Here is a 14,065-nt window from a genome sequence, read left to right as displayed (position 1 = left end):
TTTTAAACCTGCTGCCTATTAATTTCTTTGGGTGACCCCTAGTTCTTGTGTTATGTGAAAGGGTAAATAACAATTCCCTATTCACTTTCTCCACACCATGCATGCTTTCATAGACCTCTACCATAACCTGCCTTTCATAGTCTCTTTCTAAGACGAATAGTCCCAGTCTTTTTAATGTCTCCTCATTTGGAAGCTGTTCCATGCTCCTAATCATTTTTGTTGCCCTCTGTACTTTTTCCAATTCTAATATATCATTTTTGAGATGGGGCAACCTAAACTGCAGAGTCCTAAGCCCAAACACACAGGTACAGTACCAGGGATTTATACAGTGGCATTATGATATTTTCTGTTTTATTATCTTTCCTAATGGTTCCTAACATTCTGTTAGGTTTTTTTTGACTGCCACTGACCATTGAGCAGTTATTTTCAGAGAATTCTCCACAATGACTTGAGTGGTAACAGCTAATTTAGATCCCACCATTTTGTATTTATAGTTGGGATTATATTTTCCATTATGCATTATTTTGCACTTAACAACACTGAATTTCATCTGCCATTTTGTTGCTCAGTCACCCAGTTTTGTGAGGTCGCTTTGTAACTCTTCTCAGTCAGCTTTGCACTTAACTATCTTGAGCAATTTTGTATCATCTGCAAATTTTGACACCTTACTGTTTACCCCTTTTCCAGATCATTTATGCATATATTATACAGCACAGGTCCCAGCACAGATCCTTAGGGGACCCCACTACTTACCACTTTTCACTGTGAAAACTGATAATTTATCCCCAGCCTTTGTTTCCTATCTTTTAACCAGTTACTGATATATGAAAGGAACTTCCCTCTTATCCCATGACTGCTTACTTTGCTTAAGAGCCTTTGGTGAGGAACCCTGTCAAAAGTTTTGGGGAAGACCAAGTATATTATATCCACTGAATCACCCTTGTTCTCATGCTCTCTGACACCCTCAATAAATTCTAATACATTGGTGAGGCATGATTTCCCTTTACAAAAGCCATGGTCACTCTTCCTCAACATATTGTGTTCATCTACGTGTCTGGTAATTCTGTTCCTTACTATAGCTTCAACCAATTTGCCTGGTACTGAAGTTAGGCTTAATGGCCTGTAATTGCGCGGGTTGCCTATGGATACATTTTAAAAAACAGGAATTGCATTAGCTATCCTCTAGTCATCTGGTACAGAGGCTGATTTACACAATAGGTTATGTGCCACAGTTAGTAGTTCTGCAATTTCATATTTTAGTTCCCTCAGAACTCTTGGGTAAATACCATCTGAACCTGGTAACTTACTACAGTTAAATTGATCAATTTGTTCCAAAACCTCCTCCACTGACGCCTCAGTCTGATACAGTTCCTCAGATCTTTCAACTAAAAAGAATGGCTCAGGTGTGGGGATTTCCCCCACATCCTCTGCAGTGAAGACCTATGCAAAAGAATTCATATAGCTTCTCTGCAACAGCCTTCTCTTCCTTGCGTGCTCCTTTAGCACCTTGATTGTCTGCTGATTGTTTGGCAAGCTTCCTGCTTCTGACATACTTAAAAAATGTTTCCTGTTAGTTTTTGTGTCTTTTGCTGTTTGCTCTATCAAGTCTTCTCTGGCCTGTCTAATTATACTTTTACATTTGACTTACCAGAGTTTATACTCTCTTCCTCAGTAGGATTTGACTTTCAATTTTTAAAGGATGTCTTTTTGCCTCTAACCACCTCTTTTACTCTGTTTAGCCATGGTGACATTTTTTGGTCCTGTTACTTTTTTTTATTATTTGGGGTATAACTTCAGTTTATTTCTCTCCTCCAATAGTTCTCCAGCTTTGTCATTCTGCAAACTGCTGTGTAAGAGACAGATGCTCTCACAGACCATTATTTTCTACTAAACATCTGGTCTCTCCTTTGCTTGATTCTCATGATGTTGCATATTGTGCTACCAGGAAAGACCTTGCGTAGCGCAACTCAAGAGCCACTGCTCTACTCAGAGTCCCTTGGGCCCATGAAGGGAGGGGGAATCAAGATGGTCTTCCACTGTCTCAGGGGATGAAAAAGATACATATAGTTGTGCCGAGAAGCCCAGCAATTTTCAGCCCATCAGAGTTAATAGGATTTTGCCTTCTGACAAGGGTCACTTTTCTAACAATTTGTTATGTATATGAAATTAAAGCATGAACATGGAGATTCATCATTCATCCAGCAAATATGCAATAACAAAGTAATTTAAAAACTGGCACGTTTAAGATACTACATTCTATCTTCTCCTCTTATGGCTTACAGCACAATAACACCATTTCTGGCTGGAGGAGTCTATCCCCGAGGCCCAAATTCTGCGAACAGATATACACATCCAGCCCCACTGGATAGCAACCCCGGGTTAACTCCTAGCAAATAGCAAATCTATTCTAAATCTTATTTAACATCCTCATGTTTGGGTAAGCCACTCAACCTCATCAGAGACACTACATACCTGGTGATCCTGAGAAGCCAACTGCTCCCCTGGGACCTGGTTCTCCTTTAATGCCAAATGGACCTCCAGGACCAGGAGGTCCTCGCAATCCACCAATACCTGGAAACCCTGGATTGCCCGGTTGGCCTTTAAAACCTGGTGAGCCAGGCCTTCCGTCAACACCTGAGAGTGAGAGGTGGGATGTTACTTCCCAGGTGAGAATAAAGTTACCTGTTTTTAAAACTTGTATAAATCATCTCAGAATTACACTAGATGCTCAGGGAAACTTAGTAAACACAGAACTACAAACAGCTTAGAGGAACTGATGAACTGGCCTCAAGAAGATACTAGAAAGTAACATTTTTTTGGAAAGATAAACAGTTCCAGATTCCAGGAAACCAGCAGCAAGGGCGCTCACCCGTCTGTCCAGGAAATCCAGGTTCTCCAATAAGCCCTTTATTTCCTGGGAATCCAGGTCTGCCAGGCTCACCCAGGGCTCCTCTTTCAGCACCAAACACTTCACCTGGAGCTCCTTTTACCCCTGACAAGCCAGGAGCTCCCATCTTTCCAGGGAAACCATCTGTTCCATCAAGTCCAGGAAGTCCTTGTGGTCCCTGATCTCCACGAGGCCCAGGAAAGCCTTAAAGAAAAACCCAGCCAATAATACACAGCAGAAAATACACAGCAGGAAGGAAACAATATCCATATGAATTAAAATGTCTAACAAATGCACTTTTTTTGTTTCATACAGAAAAAATGTATTTTGAAAACAACCATTTTTTGGTTTTGAATGTTTAATAAAGAGGTGGAAAAGGACAAAAAGAAGGGAAACTAAATGGAAAACCTTTGGTTTTCTAAACAAGTTCTTTTCATTTTAAATGAAATGAAGGTTTTAGAGCATTTTGAGGTTATAAATGCACACACACTAGCGATCTCTACTGCTTTACAAGTACTGGTTTTACCAGATGGATGTATTGCCTACAATAAAGGCATTACTTACAGTCTGACTACAACCATCTGAGTCTATAAACGGTGTCTCACTAGTAAGGGCAAGTCGCAAATGTTGCAGCTGCACTTGTTCACCCAGTCACTTCATCCTACACTGCAATGCCTCATGAGTGGATATCACCCAAAAGCCCTTGCATTCCCAATGACAGCTTTTGGGACGATGGGGTAGATGATTCAGGAGTCCTAGAACACACTGGTACCACAAAGGCTGGAAAGCATGGTGTGAAAGGACACCATCGAGAGTGTTGCTAAACTGCTGTAAGGATAAAACAACTGAGGATTTTCATGTCAGCAGCAGTGTTCCCTCTAGTTTTTCCCACCCATGTGCGGAATGAATTTTTTTATGTGCACCAGTAGGGAGGTGATGTATCACACATCACCTCCGTATTGGTGCACATAACGAAATTCATGTGCTGGGGGTGGGGCCGAGGGGTTTGGAGTGTGGGAGGAGGGCTCAGGGCTGGGGCAGAGGATTGGGATGCAAGGGGGGGGTGCAGGCTCTGGGGTGCGGCTGGGGATGAGGAATTTGGGGTGCAGGCTGCCTGGGGGCTACGTGCTGGGGCCAGCAGGGAGAGGTGCCTCTCTCTACCTTGGCAGGTCCATGCTGGGAGAGACGCATCTTTCCCTGCTGCAGCCCTGAGCCCTTGCCCGGGGCTTAATAGGCAGCTGTGCGGCTGTGCAGCTTAGAGGGAACTTAGGTCAGCAGTGCTTCTGCAATGATTTCCTCACTTAGGCCAGGTCTCCTCAGGAACAAACAGACAGAAGGAAAAAACACTTTAAAAATCCTGCCTTGTGACTTTTCTGCTGTTCTGCATGGTGTATTACTCTGTATGTTTGACTGCAAACATCACAAAAATCACAGAACTTAAAAAGCATTTCAAATGTTGTATGTTGATTACCATACCCATAGCCACACCGCCAAGTGACTGGGATAGCCATGCAGATGCCACACCCATTTTACATTAAAAATCAGTGGTTCCCAAACTGTATCCCACAAAACACTTGAGCTCAATGGTCACATGTTGCTGGCTCTCCTCCTTAGTCGTAGCTACTACATCACATTAAGAACATAAGAACGGCCATGCTGGGTCAGACCAAAGGTCCATCTAGCCCAGTATCCTGTCTGCTGACAGTGGCCAATGCCAGGTGCTTCAGAGGGAATGAACAGAACAGGTAATCATCAAGTGATCCATCTGACGTCGCCCTTTCCCAGCTTCTGGCAAACAGAGGTTAAGAACACCATCCCTGCCCATCCTGGCTAATAGCCATTGATGGACCTATCCTCAATGAATTTATCTAGTTCTTTTTTGAACCCTGTTATGGTCTTGGCCTTTGCAACATCCTCTGGCAAAGAGTTCCACAGGTTGACTGTCCGTTGTGTGAAGAAACACTTCCTTTTGTTTGTTTTAAACCTGCTGCCTGTTAATTTCATTTGGTGACCCCTAGCTCTTGTTTTATGAGAAGGTGAAGAAACACTTTCTTATTTACTTTCTCCACACCAGTCATGATTTTATAGCCCTCCATCATATCCCCCCTTAGTCATCTCTTTTCCAAGCTGAAAAGCCCCAGTCTTATTAATCTCTCCTAATTAAAATATTAAAATATTAAAGATAGCTAAAACACTTTCAATACTTCCCCAATATTATTTTTCCATATAGCAATGGCTCTAAAATAACAATGATCATCACTAGGATGCAGCGCCGTCTGGATGCTCATGAATAGAAGAGGATGGGTAAAGAGTTTGAGAGCCCCCCCGATAAAATACAGTATTGTACATTAAAAAGACAATCTAAAGTTCCATAACTAACTCCTTTCTTACCTGGTGCTCCTGGCAATCCCATTGATCCTGGAATACCTGGTTGTCCTTTTGACCCACTTAATCCAGGTTGACCTGGACTGCCTGGAAACCCCAGGCTGCCCTTGGGACCTGAAGATTAAAAAAAATTAATTCAGGATGGGGGACACAAGCATATTATTGTGAAGTGGGATTAGATATTTCATGCAAAGCTAACCACAAAATGCCCAACTACTGTACTAATTTAAACTAGTCAACGTCACCCCAAGTCTGTGATCATCTCATCAACTGAACAAACACAGAGAGACAAGTGTTTTGTTTTGGGGGAGCTGCATGACAGGGCAAAAGTTCTCTACACCCCTCATTAACAATGACTTTCACAGAGTTATGAATAGGAGCTGCACACATATATATAGACAGAACAACTGTCAGTAGGAATCAAACCCAGCACCTCCAGGAAGCAAGCCCAAGCCCCACCAACTTGAGCAACAGGAGTAACTATTATTTAGCTCTGATTAAGCAGCAGGATCTCTCCTTGCTGGAGGGCGACTCAACACAGACAATAAGCCAGTGTATTACATAGCGTATTTAAAAGTCAATCTCCATACCTGGAAATCCTGGTATTCCTGGAGGCCCAGGTGCACCAAACGCTCCAGAATCTACACAGGGCAAGGTGATCCCTAGAAAAAGGAATATGTTGTAACTGTAGTTAGCTGGTTATAATGAGAACATTGAATGTCCAGACTAAATTATGAGCAATGATGAGTGAACCTATGCACTGCAAATCACTACATGTAATGCACATTCACATCTGCCACAGGGTAACTCTTGCTCAACAAAATCTATTGCTTTGCAGGACGTTAAGGCTAATGTTGTTGATGTTCTAAGTTTACTGACACTAAACTAAAGAGAGGAAGTCTGGGCTAGTGGCTAGAGCACAAGACTGCAAGTTCAATTTATTGTCTAATCCCAGCCCTGACTGTGACTCACTGTGTGACCGGTTTGCGTCCCCACCTGTAAAATGGTGATGAGAACTGTACATAAGAACTGCTACTTATTATTTCTATTATGGTAATGCGCCAGAGCCCCAGTCAAAGATCAGGGCTGCACTGTGCGTTGCACTGTAAAAATAACAGATGGAAAAGACAGTCCCTGCCCCAAGGAGTGTACAGTCTAGGTACTGCGTCAGCTTACGTTGGGGGAACTAGTGGGTGCCCAGAACTTATGAAAACTCAAGTAATCTATTCAATGACAAAAATCAATGTAGGAGACAAAATGTAGGCACCCGTTTTTTAAAATCTTGGCCCTTCTTGACTGTCCCTGTGTTTGTGCTTTCTGCTGGGTCATTCCACAGGTTTACACAGAGTTTTGTGTGGCCATGCATGTATTTTTTTATTTAATTCTGCTTTTTCTCCAACTGATTCTTCTATAGTCCATGAGTCTGAAAAGTAACCACACAGCTTAGTTGTTAGCATACTAAGAGCAAATAGGAATCAGTGGTTGTACAGCTCATCCTTTTCCTTTGTTTGAGAAACAAAAGTATCTAACTTATCAGTGGAATGAGGTCTGGGTGGCATTATTAGAACCATCAGACTATTAAATTTATTTGAAAACTCTCTTATGTCTGCAATGTCCACCTTTGTCAGACTCTGGCAATTTGATACTCCATTGATACAGTATTGCTAAGAACACATGAGTGCTGGCATAACTAACTAGGGGTCCAATCCTGCAGTCCCTTTATATTAAGAAAAAGATCCCACTTTCTTCAATAGGCATTTGCTTAAGTAAAAGGACTACAGGGTTAGGGCCTACACTATTAGAACAGGCTTGGCCTAAAAACTCCTAGAATAAATTAACCTTCTCAAAACGAAAACCTAAAGGATTTTAAAATATATTTTGTCTGAACTAATGTCACATCAGAACTGATCCTTAGAGTTAGGTTAAGACCATATTTCTGAGAGTGGGGAAAGGGGATTTTTTTCCTGCCCCTCCCATTTTGGAGTCTTTCTGTACAAAAAGTTAAATAGCTAGTTACTACATGATTACTAATACTGGCCCATTAAAATCTGGTGCAATTTTTTCTGCAGGTTCAGCGATTAACCAATCAGAGATTGTGGATTAGCTGCTTCTTGTTTTTTACAACTAATTCTGCAAGAGCTTGCCACCCAATCCCCACTCCCAACCTGATATCCCAGCCCAACTCATGGGCTACATCACCAGGCACTCCAATTCTCGGCTGCACTTCTGCTGCCACCAGACGTAATGAGTGGACTAGGCATAGTAAATCTAGACCTTTTACTGACAGCGGGGTTGTGAACCTAAGACTTCATTTTGTAAATGACACTGGTATCTTTCAAATAACGGCAATTCTCAGGTGGCTTCTGAGTTTTATTTAGTAAAAGACACTGAGACAAAATCATTCCTGGTGTCAAACCAATGAAGACAATAGAGTTACACCAGAGATAATCAATATGGCTCAGTTCTGATTTTAATCAACAACAGGAATAGGGAACCCATGGGGGATGAGGCAATGGCCAAAAGAAAGATTAAATTACGTAAGAGATTTTTTTCTATTGATGGGCCAAGAAGGTGGCGTATGGATTCCATTTAGTTTTGAGGCTGAATCAGAGCTATGGTTAGGGTTCAATCAATGGCATCAAAACCTTGTGAGCTTTCTCAAGAGATTTCAGTAAAACTGGAAAAGTCTTGTGAGAGCAGCTTATCTCATCGGAGTTCCACCAGACTGGGTGACCCTTTTCCACCCCACCTCTAGTTCCTCCCCCCAACTCCATATTCTAGGATTTTGTGATTCTGATTCATGTGATCACAAGATGGGGGTGGGTGGGTGGGGGGGAGAGGGGAGTGAAATGACCCAAATCACAAATTCTAGTTAATCAGGACTGCTGGCAGCCCTTAACCTCAGCTAATGAAGCTGAATGTGCAGGAGGGGGAGAGAAGGGGAGGGAGGAGAAGGAGGTGGTGGGGAAGAAAACCTCCTGGGGCTCTAATGTACTTGTGTTTTGATGCTGCTGTGCAAGTACTAGAAGAAACAACAGATGTTCTGCTTTGATACTGGAAGACCAAAGGTCAGTGCTTAAATTCATTACTTTTACCTTGATGCGAGGCATTAGTTGATAACAGAATGAATGTATAGGTGTCTAACCCCCTGAATAACACACACACAAAACTTTGCAATAACACTTGCATACTGATGCTGTCTTAAAACCAACCACTGCTCTTTCTAGATAGTACCACAGCTCAGCTTTAAATCCTGCATTTTAGACTTAAAGCAAGGAGCATCAAAAATAATAGATACATAAAATAAAACATTCACCAGTCTAATTTATATTCAGAGGTAGAGAGACGTGAGAAACAAGTTCTTAGGTTGCAGAATGTTAATGCTTAGTTTGCTGCCTACCTATAGGTACATTTAGACAGGAGATTACTTTAACTGTTCAGAGGGTAGCAACATTTAAAGATGTGATTTCTTTGCTCAGATCCTGGCATTCTGCATTCCCGAGCCTGACACTGAATGTTTTATAAGGCAGCCAAAAATTAAAATCCATCTCCAACAATCCCTCCATAATCACAGCATTGTGTAGAATGCCATTTTTCAAAAAGGGGATGTCCAATCCATCAACTAGCTCAGAAAGGGCAGTTTAATTAACATTTTTATATTCAAACACATGTTTTTTTAAGGGCCTGCTTAAGTGAACATCCAGAAAATGACAGTATTCAATGCTTTATGTAATTAGCCAGCACTAGACTGGTAGCACAATGGGAATTGTATTTGTGGAGCAACTGAAGGGCAATGGTAATATGCTAAAGAAATGGTTTTCACATTTCTGGGGTCTGATAGCACAATGAAGTAACCAAGGCTTAGTGCTCGCCAGTTACTTAATATCCTATGTTCTCACAATACAGACAATGGCCTCCGAATGCCAGGGGAACAAGTCTATTGTGAAAACATAGTGAGAGGCTTCTGGGAACTGCAACAATGGCACAAAATGGGTAATCCAATAGCATTTCTGAGCAATTTCATAATACTGCTCACTAACTGTGCCGAAGTATTGTTCTAACACTCTATCCCCTAGTCAAAGATATCAGCTGAAGGCAACTCAAGGAAAATCAATGTGACTACTCACTTGAGTAGGAATTCAGCACATGCAAGAAGGTTTGCATGATCAGGTCCTAATACAGCATTTATTTTTTAAATGAGAATTTTCATCTGATCTACTGTAACTGCATTTTGTGTGGTCTTAGGCAAAATTCCTTGATGTTGCCTTTGGCAAGTTAATTTCAGTAGGTCAATGTCTCTCTTTAAAAATGTTCTCTGGTCTTCATCATAAAACCTTCCAACAAGTGCAGTGTAAACAGCAATTATTTTTTCTGACTAAGCAGATTTCTTTAATGTTAGATGAAGCTTAATACATCAAAAGTGTTTTTTAATAAATGCAATGATTTCCAAGTATTGGAGAGATGGTTTTCTCACAGCTTTCACACAAATATCTGTGGAGGTGTAAATTGAATCAGCTAATGACTTATTCACACTCGTCTACGTTTTCTGATGATAGATGCTCTTCTACAAAAAAAGCCATTCATTGTTAGCGGGGCTTTGATGTAACACTCACATAATGTGTTGACTTATGATGCATCCCATTTGATACCCAATATACATGAGGCTGTGAATGTCAGTGCATGAAGCATATTCCCTCTAGTTAGCCTATGATGCAATCTGGATTTAGCAGCCCTTCTAAGAGATGTTTTAATAAGCAAAGCTATATATACACATACTATAGGTTAGCAGAGCTTTTAGCATTTAGCACATGACACGAGTCAGGAAAAGGCATATGTAGAAAGTTCAAATGGGATGCCAGTGTTGGCCATTATAAATCAGCCCATTACAACAACCAAATGCAACACTGGTGCTATGTAACATGCCATTCTGTGGGTCTCTGCAATGATGGGAAGAATGGGGAATCTTCCCATTGCTATTCTGACAACCACTAAGGCCTAGCTCTCACCTCCCTCTGTGTCTAAGATTCCTTTACCAACCTCCTCACCGCAGCAGCAGTCCCCTATACCAGCCAAGCAAAGGAGCACAGGTTAAACAAAGTCAGAAAACCCACACGATCGAAAGCATCTTCTTTTTTAATCAACAGGCCAAACATGCTCACAGACATTTTTCATTGTGCACATTGCAGACATGTCTGGTTTCCTCCTGAGACTTGGAGTCAGAAGAAGAACTGTATTCAGTTCAATGTCATTTTAGCAGTGACTATTTGGGGGAAATATTATGTCTATGAATATATTTAGTTGTATTACTAGTAGGGCAAGCATTACAAATACAGAAGGTTAAATATACACAAACAAGGTGGAAAACATAATAAAAAGCCGCAGCAGAAAAGGAAAGATATTGCTTTTGTTAAAATCACCTTAATAAACCAGCTCTAAAATCTCGACATAAATATTCCCTATGTTCAATAGTTCAATGGTGAGACTATTTTCCAGACTCTAGCATATCTGAAATAGCACAAATAAAGCCCAGATTGCATTCACATATAAAGCCCAGATTTACTGGATTCTTCACTTGTCATTAAGTGTACCTAGCTCTGTACGGTCATATCAACTGTAGCAAACTCATACAACATCTGCCCCGCAACCGTTCTCAAGCTGCATATGTCATGCCTGCTATTGTGGCTGACTCAGCAGGGACTGAACCGGGGAACCTCCAAAGCTAAAAGCATCAACTTCTTCAGCTTGAGCTAAAGAGCTCGGTAGCCTGGGTCGATAGCAACTCAATTCTTCTGTAAATTGGCACAGAGTGGAACTTGCAACACACTCATCAGTAGTGTACCACCTGCTAAATACAGGCAGGACCTAGTGAAATCAGTCATAAATGATCCTGGTGTTTGGTTAACATGAAAAGTTCCTAGTCACTGAGTCTTGCACATATTTTATTATATGTAGCTCTAATATTTACACCTTTCTTTATCTAAAGCTTTTCATCTCAACCACATCCCTAGCAGAAAATCACCTTAGGTTTGCTACTGGCTATAAAATTGTTCCTCCTACAAAAATTAGCTATTGTCAGTAGCCCCATCCTGCCCCTCTTACTGGCATGAGTAGTCCACACTCCTGTTAGTAATCTCATTGACTTCAGCAGGATTATGTGGGTGAGTGAGGACTGCAGGATCAGGTCTGACCTGTCTATAGACTATCCACAAATAATTTAAAAATATACATCTAGTTTACTGCTTTGAAAATACTAGGATCCCATTATGAAGTGGAGTATTTCTTTGGTTGGCTGGTTTTTAGGGGCATGGCAGCTTTTCAAAATGAGAGTAGTCCCTAACAAGCCTACCTGGAGGACCTGGAAGACCTGATTGTCCTGGAAAGCCATCCATTCCTGGGTCACCTGCAGGGCCGCGAACTCCACTAGGACCTGGGAAACCAATGCCAGGAAGACCGCTCTCCCCACGCCGGCCCTTGGAGCCGGATAATCCTGGCAGGCCTTTTTCGCCTGGAAATCCTAGTCCACCATCACCCTACACATAGCAAAGACAGTTACAGCTGAGAACCAAGAGCACCTGGAACAACTGCACATGGCCACAGTTTTGACAAGTGCACCAAAATGTTGTTGGGTTTTGTGATTCTATTGGACACTGTGATGCTACTGGAGAAGGCTCCAGCCTAAATTCTTAGCAGCGAGTTTCAAATGTGTTTGATAAAGTATATGGAAATCTTGTAAATGTAATGCTCACAATCTTTTCAAATGCAGGAAACTCTACTTACCACTTAAACCATTGCATAATACATTATATTTGCCAAAATATAAATATTATACATGTTTGCTGTATCTTTCTACTTAAAACATTCATGGTCAGCGTTTTCTGTTTCAGTATTCGACTCTTAAAATTTGGTAGATAGTATCTTTTGTTTTTAAAAAGAACAAATCTTAAAACTAAAGTAGTGCTTGTAGCTTGAGAATTCTCTCTCAGACGTTACCTATAGTTTATCTTATGATTGTGTAATCAGAGATGTGCTGAGGGACTATTATTAATCTTGAAGGAGAGAGAAATTCCTGTTCAAAGGGCGAGAATAGATTTTCCTTAACAAAGTGTCCTGCTTAACACTCCTCAGCTGCAAGTAAGTGTAAATATTACAGTAATCATCCAGCTGGGCATTTCAAATTCCAACCCATATATGACTCCTGCTTTGCAATCTTTACCCTCTGGCTCCACCCATTCTCCCATGGGAGCAGTGCCTGAAAGATAGTGAAGACTAAGAAATTGACTTAATAAGGCAACTTAGAGCTCATGTGCCCTAGAGTTTACCGTCATGTTAGTTGATATGTGTGAAAACATTATTACAGTCTGTAGTGTAGATAAGGCCTAAGTGGCTTATTGAAAAGAAGCAGGTCTCAAATTATTAAATGCATTTCGGTTGCTTCTCTACGCTATAGTTTATGATAGGTCACACTAGTTACCATGTGTTAAAAGAGGATTGCAAACTGTAGCAAAGACAAGTCCTTAGAAGAGAGCACAGAAATCTTTGTCTGTTAACTCGTAAAGGCAACCAAGAGCTGTTAGGAGTTTGGGGCAGTTTACCCAAATCCTGGGCCACATGGAGCACTGGAATTCCTATAGCAGGTTACTCTCACTCCAGATTTGTCACCCTCGGAGTCAAAAGTGTGTGAGGACCCTTTATTCTAATTGCTTTGACTTGTTCAAAACACCACCAGCTTGATGGAATATCGTTAGCCTGTGCGATGCTGATGGCCACAAGTGATGCTGTGGCATCATGCCAATGTGGTTGCTGCTGCTGTGGGAAACCAAGCCCAGGGTTTGTGAATTGCACTTTCCTTTATACGTACACAAGCAGTGCTTGCCACCATCATTTATCCATCTAATTAATTCCCTGCCATTGCAGGAGCCTCGGCACTTGGGTCTCTCTTGTCCTCTACCTGTGGCACACAACAACAATTTAGTTTCCTTAAGACTGAAATATTTTAGTCTAACTAAAATCACTGGCTTCAATATAGGGGTATCCAAGTAAAATTTACACGGGAGATCAGACTAGATGCTCTAATGGTCCCTTCTGGCCTTAAACTCCATGAAACTATGACATTTCTTTCTTGTTAGGATGACATGAAATAGAGTCTATCCACAGAGTGTCAGTTTATGAATACTATGCACAGCTTTAGATCTCTGGACACATACAGCAGGCCTAATCGCAACATACAATTCAGCCATTTTACTATCATTGTTCCTTCTTATTACAATTTTGAAGCACTCTTATTTTTGTTGCATAAGTATAAACTCACCGGAGGACCTGGCTGGCCTGGTAAACCTGGGAATCCATCTCTGCCAGGAGTTCCTGGGATACCAGAAGGCCCTCTGGCTCCTCTTGCACCAAGATCCCCCCGGGGACCTCTGCCTCTTGCAAAAGATGGATCCCCTTTTTCTCCCTTAAGGCCTGGAGAACCTGGTTGACCAGGTAAAGCCTGGAGGCAGAAAGAGAGAAAACAGGTATATGAACATACATGGAAAGGCCTTCACTCCACAGAAATCATCAAGAGCAGGAAAAAAATTAATGACCGATAAAATATTTACATAATAAATTAACAACAAATGCATAGAGCTCACTGAAGCTGACAGGACTAGCCTGAAACATTTAGAGTGGGATTTTCAAAAGTCCTCACAGCTGGCCTATGCTCAGCACTTTGAAAATCTCACTCTTCTTTTTTTTAAATAAAAGATCAACTTAAAAATGGCATTACAGCAGCAGCTAGGAAAGAATTACATCAGA

At 41.4% G+C, this 14,065-nt stretch overlaps 2 protein-coding genes across 8 annotated transcripts in view; one reads left to right on the top strand and one right to left on the bottom strand.

Annotated features, from left to right (window-relative positions):
• The window catches only part of LOC135973540 (uncharacterized), a 904,472-nt gene that overhangs the window by 445,212 nt on the left and 445,195 nt on the right, over window positions 1-14,065 (top strand). The gene's annotated exons all lie outside the window — the stretch shown is intronic.
• The window catches only part of COL4A6 (collagen type IV alpha 6 chain), a 192,536-nt gene that overhangs the window by 21,644 nt on the left and 156,827 nt on the right, over window positions 1-14,065 (bottom strand). For all 7 annotated transcript variants that reach the window (XM_008170050.4, XM_065557287.1, XM_008170049.4 and 4 more), the window contains 6 exons: window positions 13,581-13,760; window positions 11,619-11,802; window positions 5,863-5,934; window positions 5,279-5,386; window positions 2,870-3,091; window positions 2,473-2,634 (listed from right to left, as the gene is read on the bottom strand). In XM_008170050.4, the coding sequence (XP_008168272.2) occupies window positions 2,473-2,634; window positions 2,870-3,091; window positions 5,279-5,386; window positions 5,863-5,934; window positions 11,619-11,802; window positions 13,581-13,760 (928 nt within the window). The remainder of the gene's footprint in view (window positions 1-2,472; window positions 2,635-2,869; window positions 3,092-5,278; window positions 5,387-5,862; window positions 5,935-11,618; window positions 11,803-13,580; window positions 13,761-14,065) is intronic.

This window comes from Chrysemys picta, chromosome 9, assembly GCF_011386835.1.
Source record: "Chrysemys picta bellii isolate R12L10 chromosome 9, ASM1138683v2, whole genome shotgun sequence".
Taxonomy (NCBI): Eukaryota; Metazoa; Chordata; order Testudines; family Emydidae; genus Chrysemys; species Chrysemys picta.
This window is presented reverse-complemented; position numbering and strand designations above follow the sequence as displayed.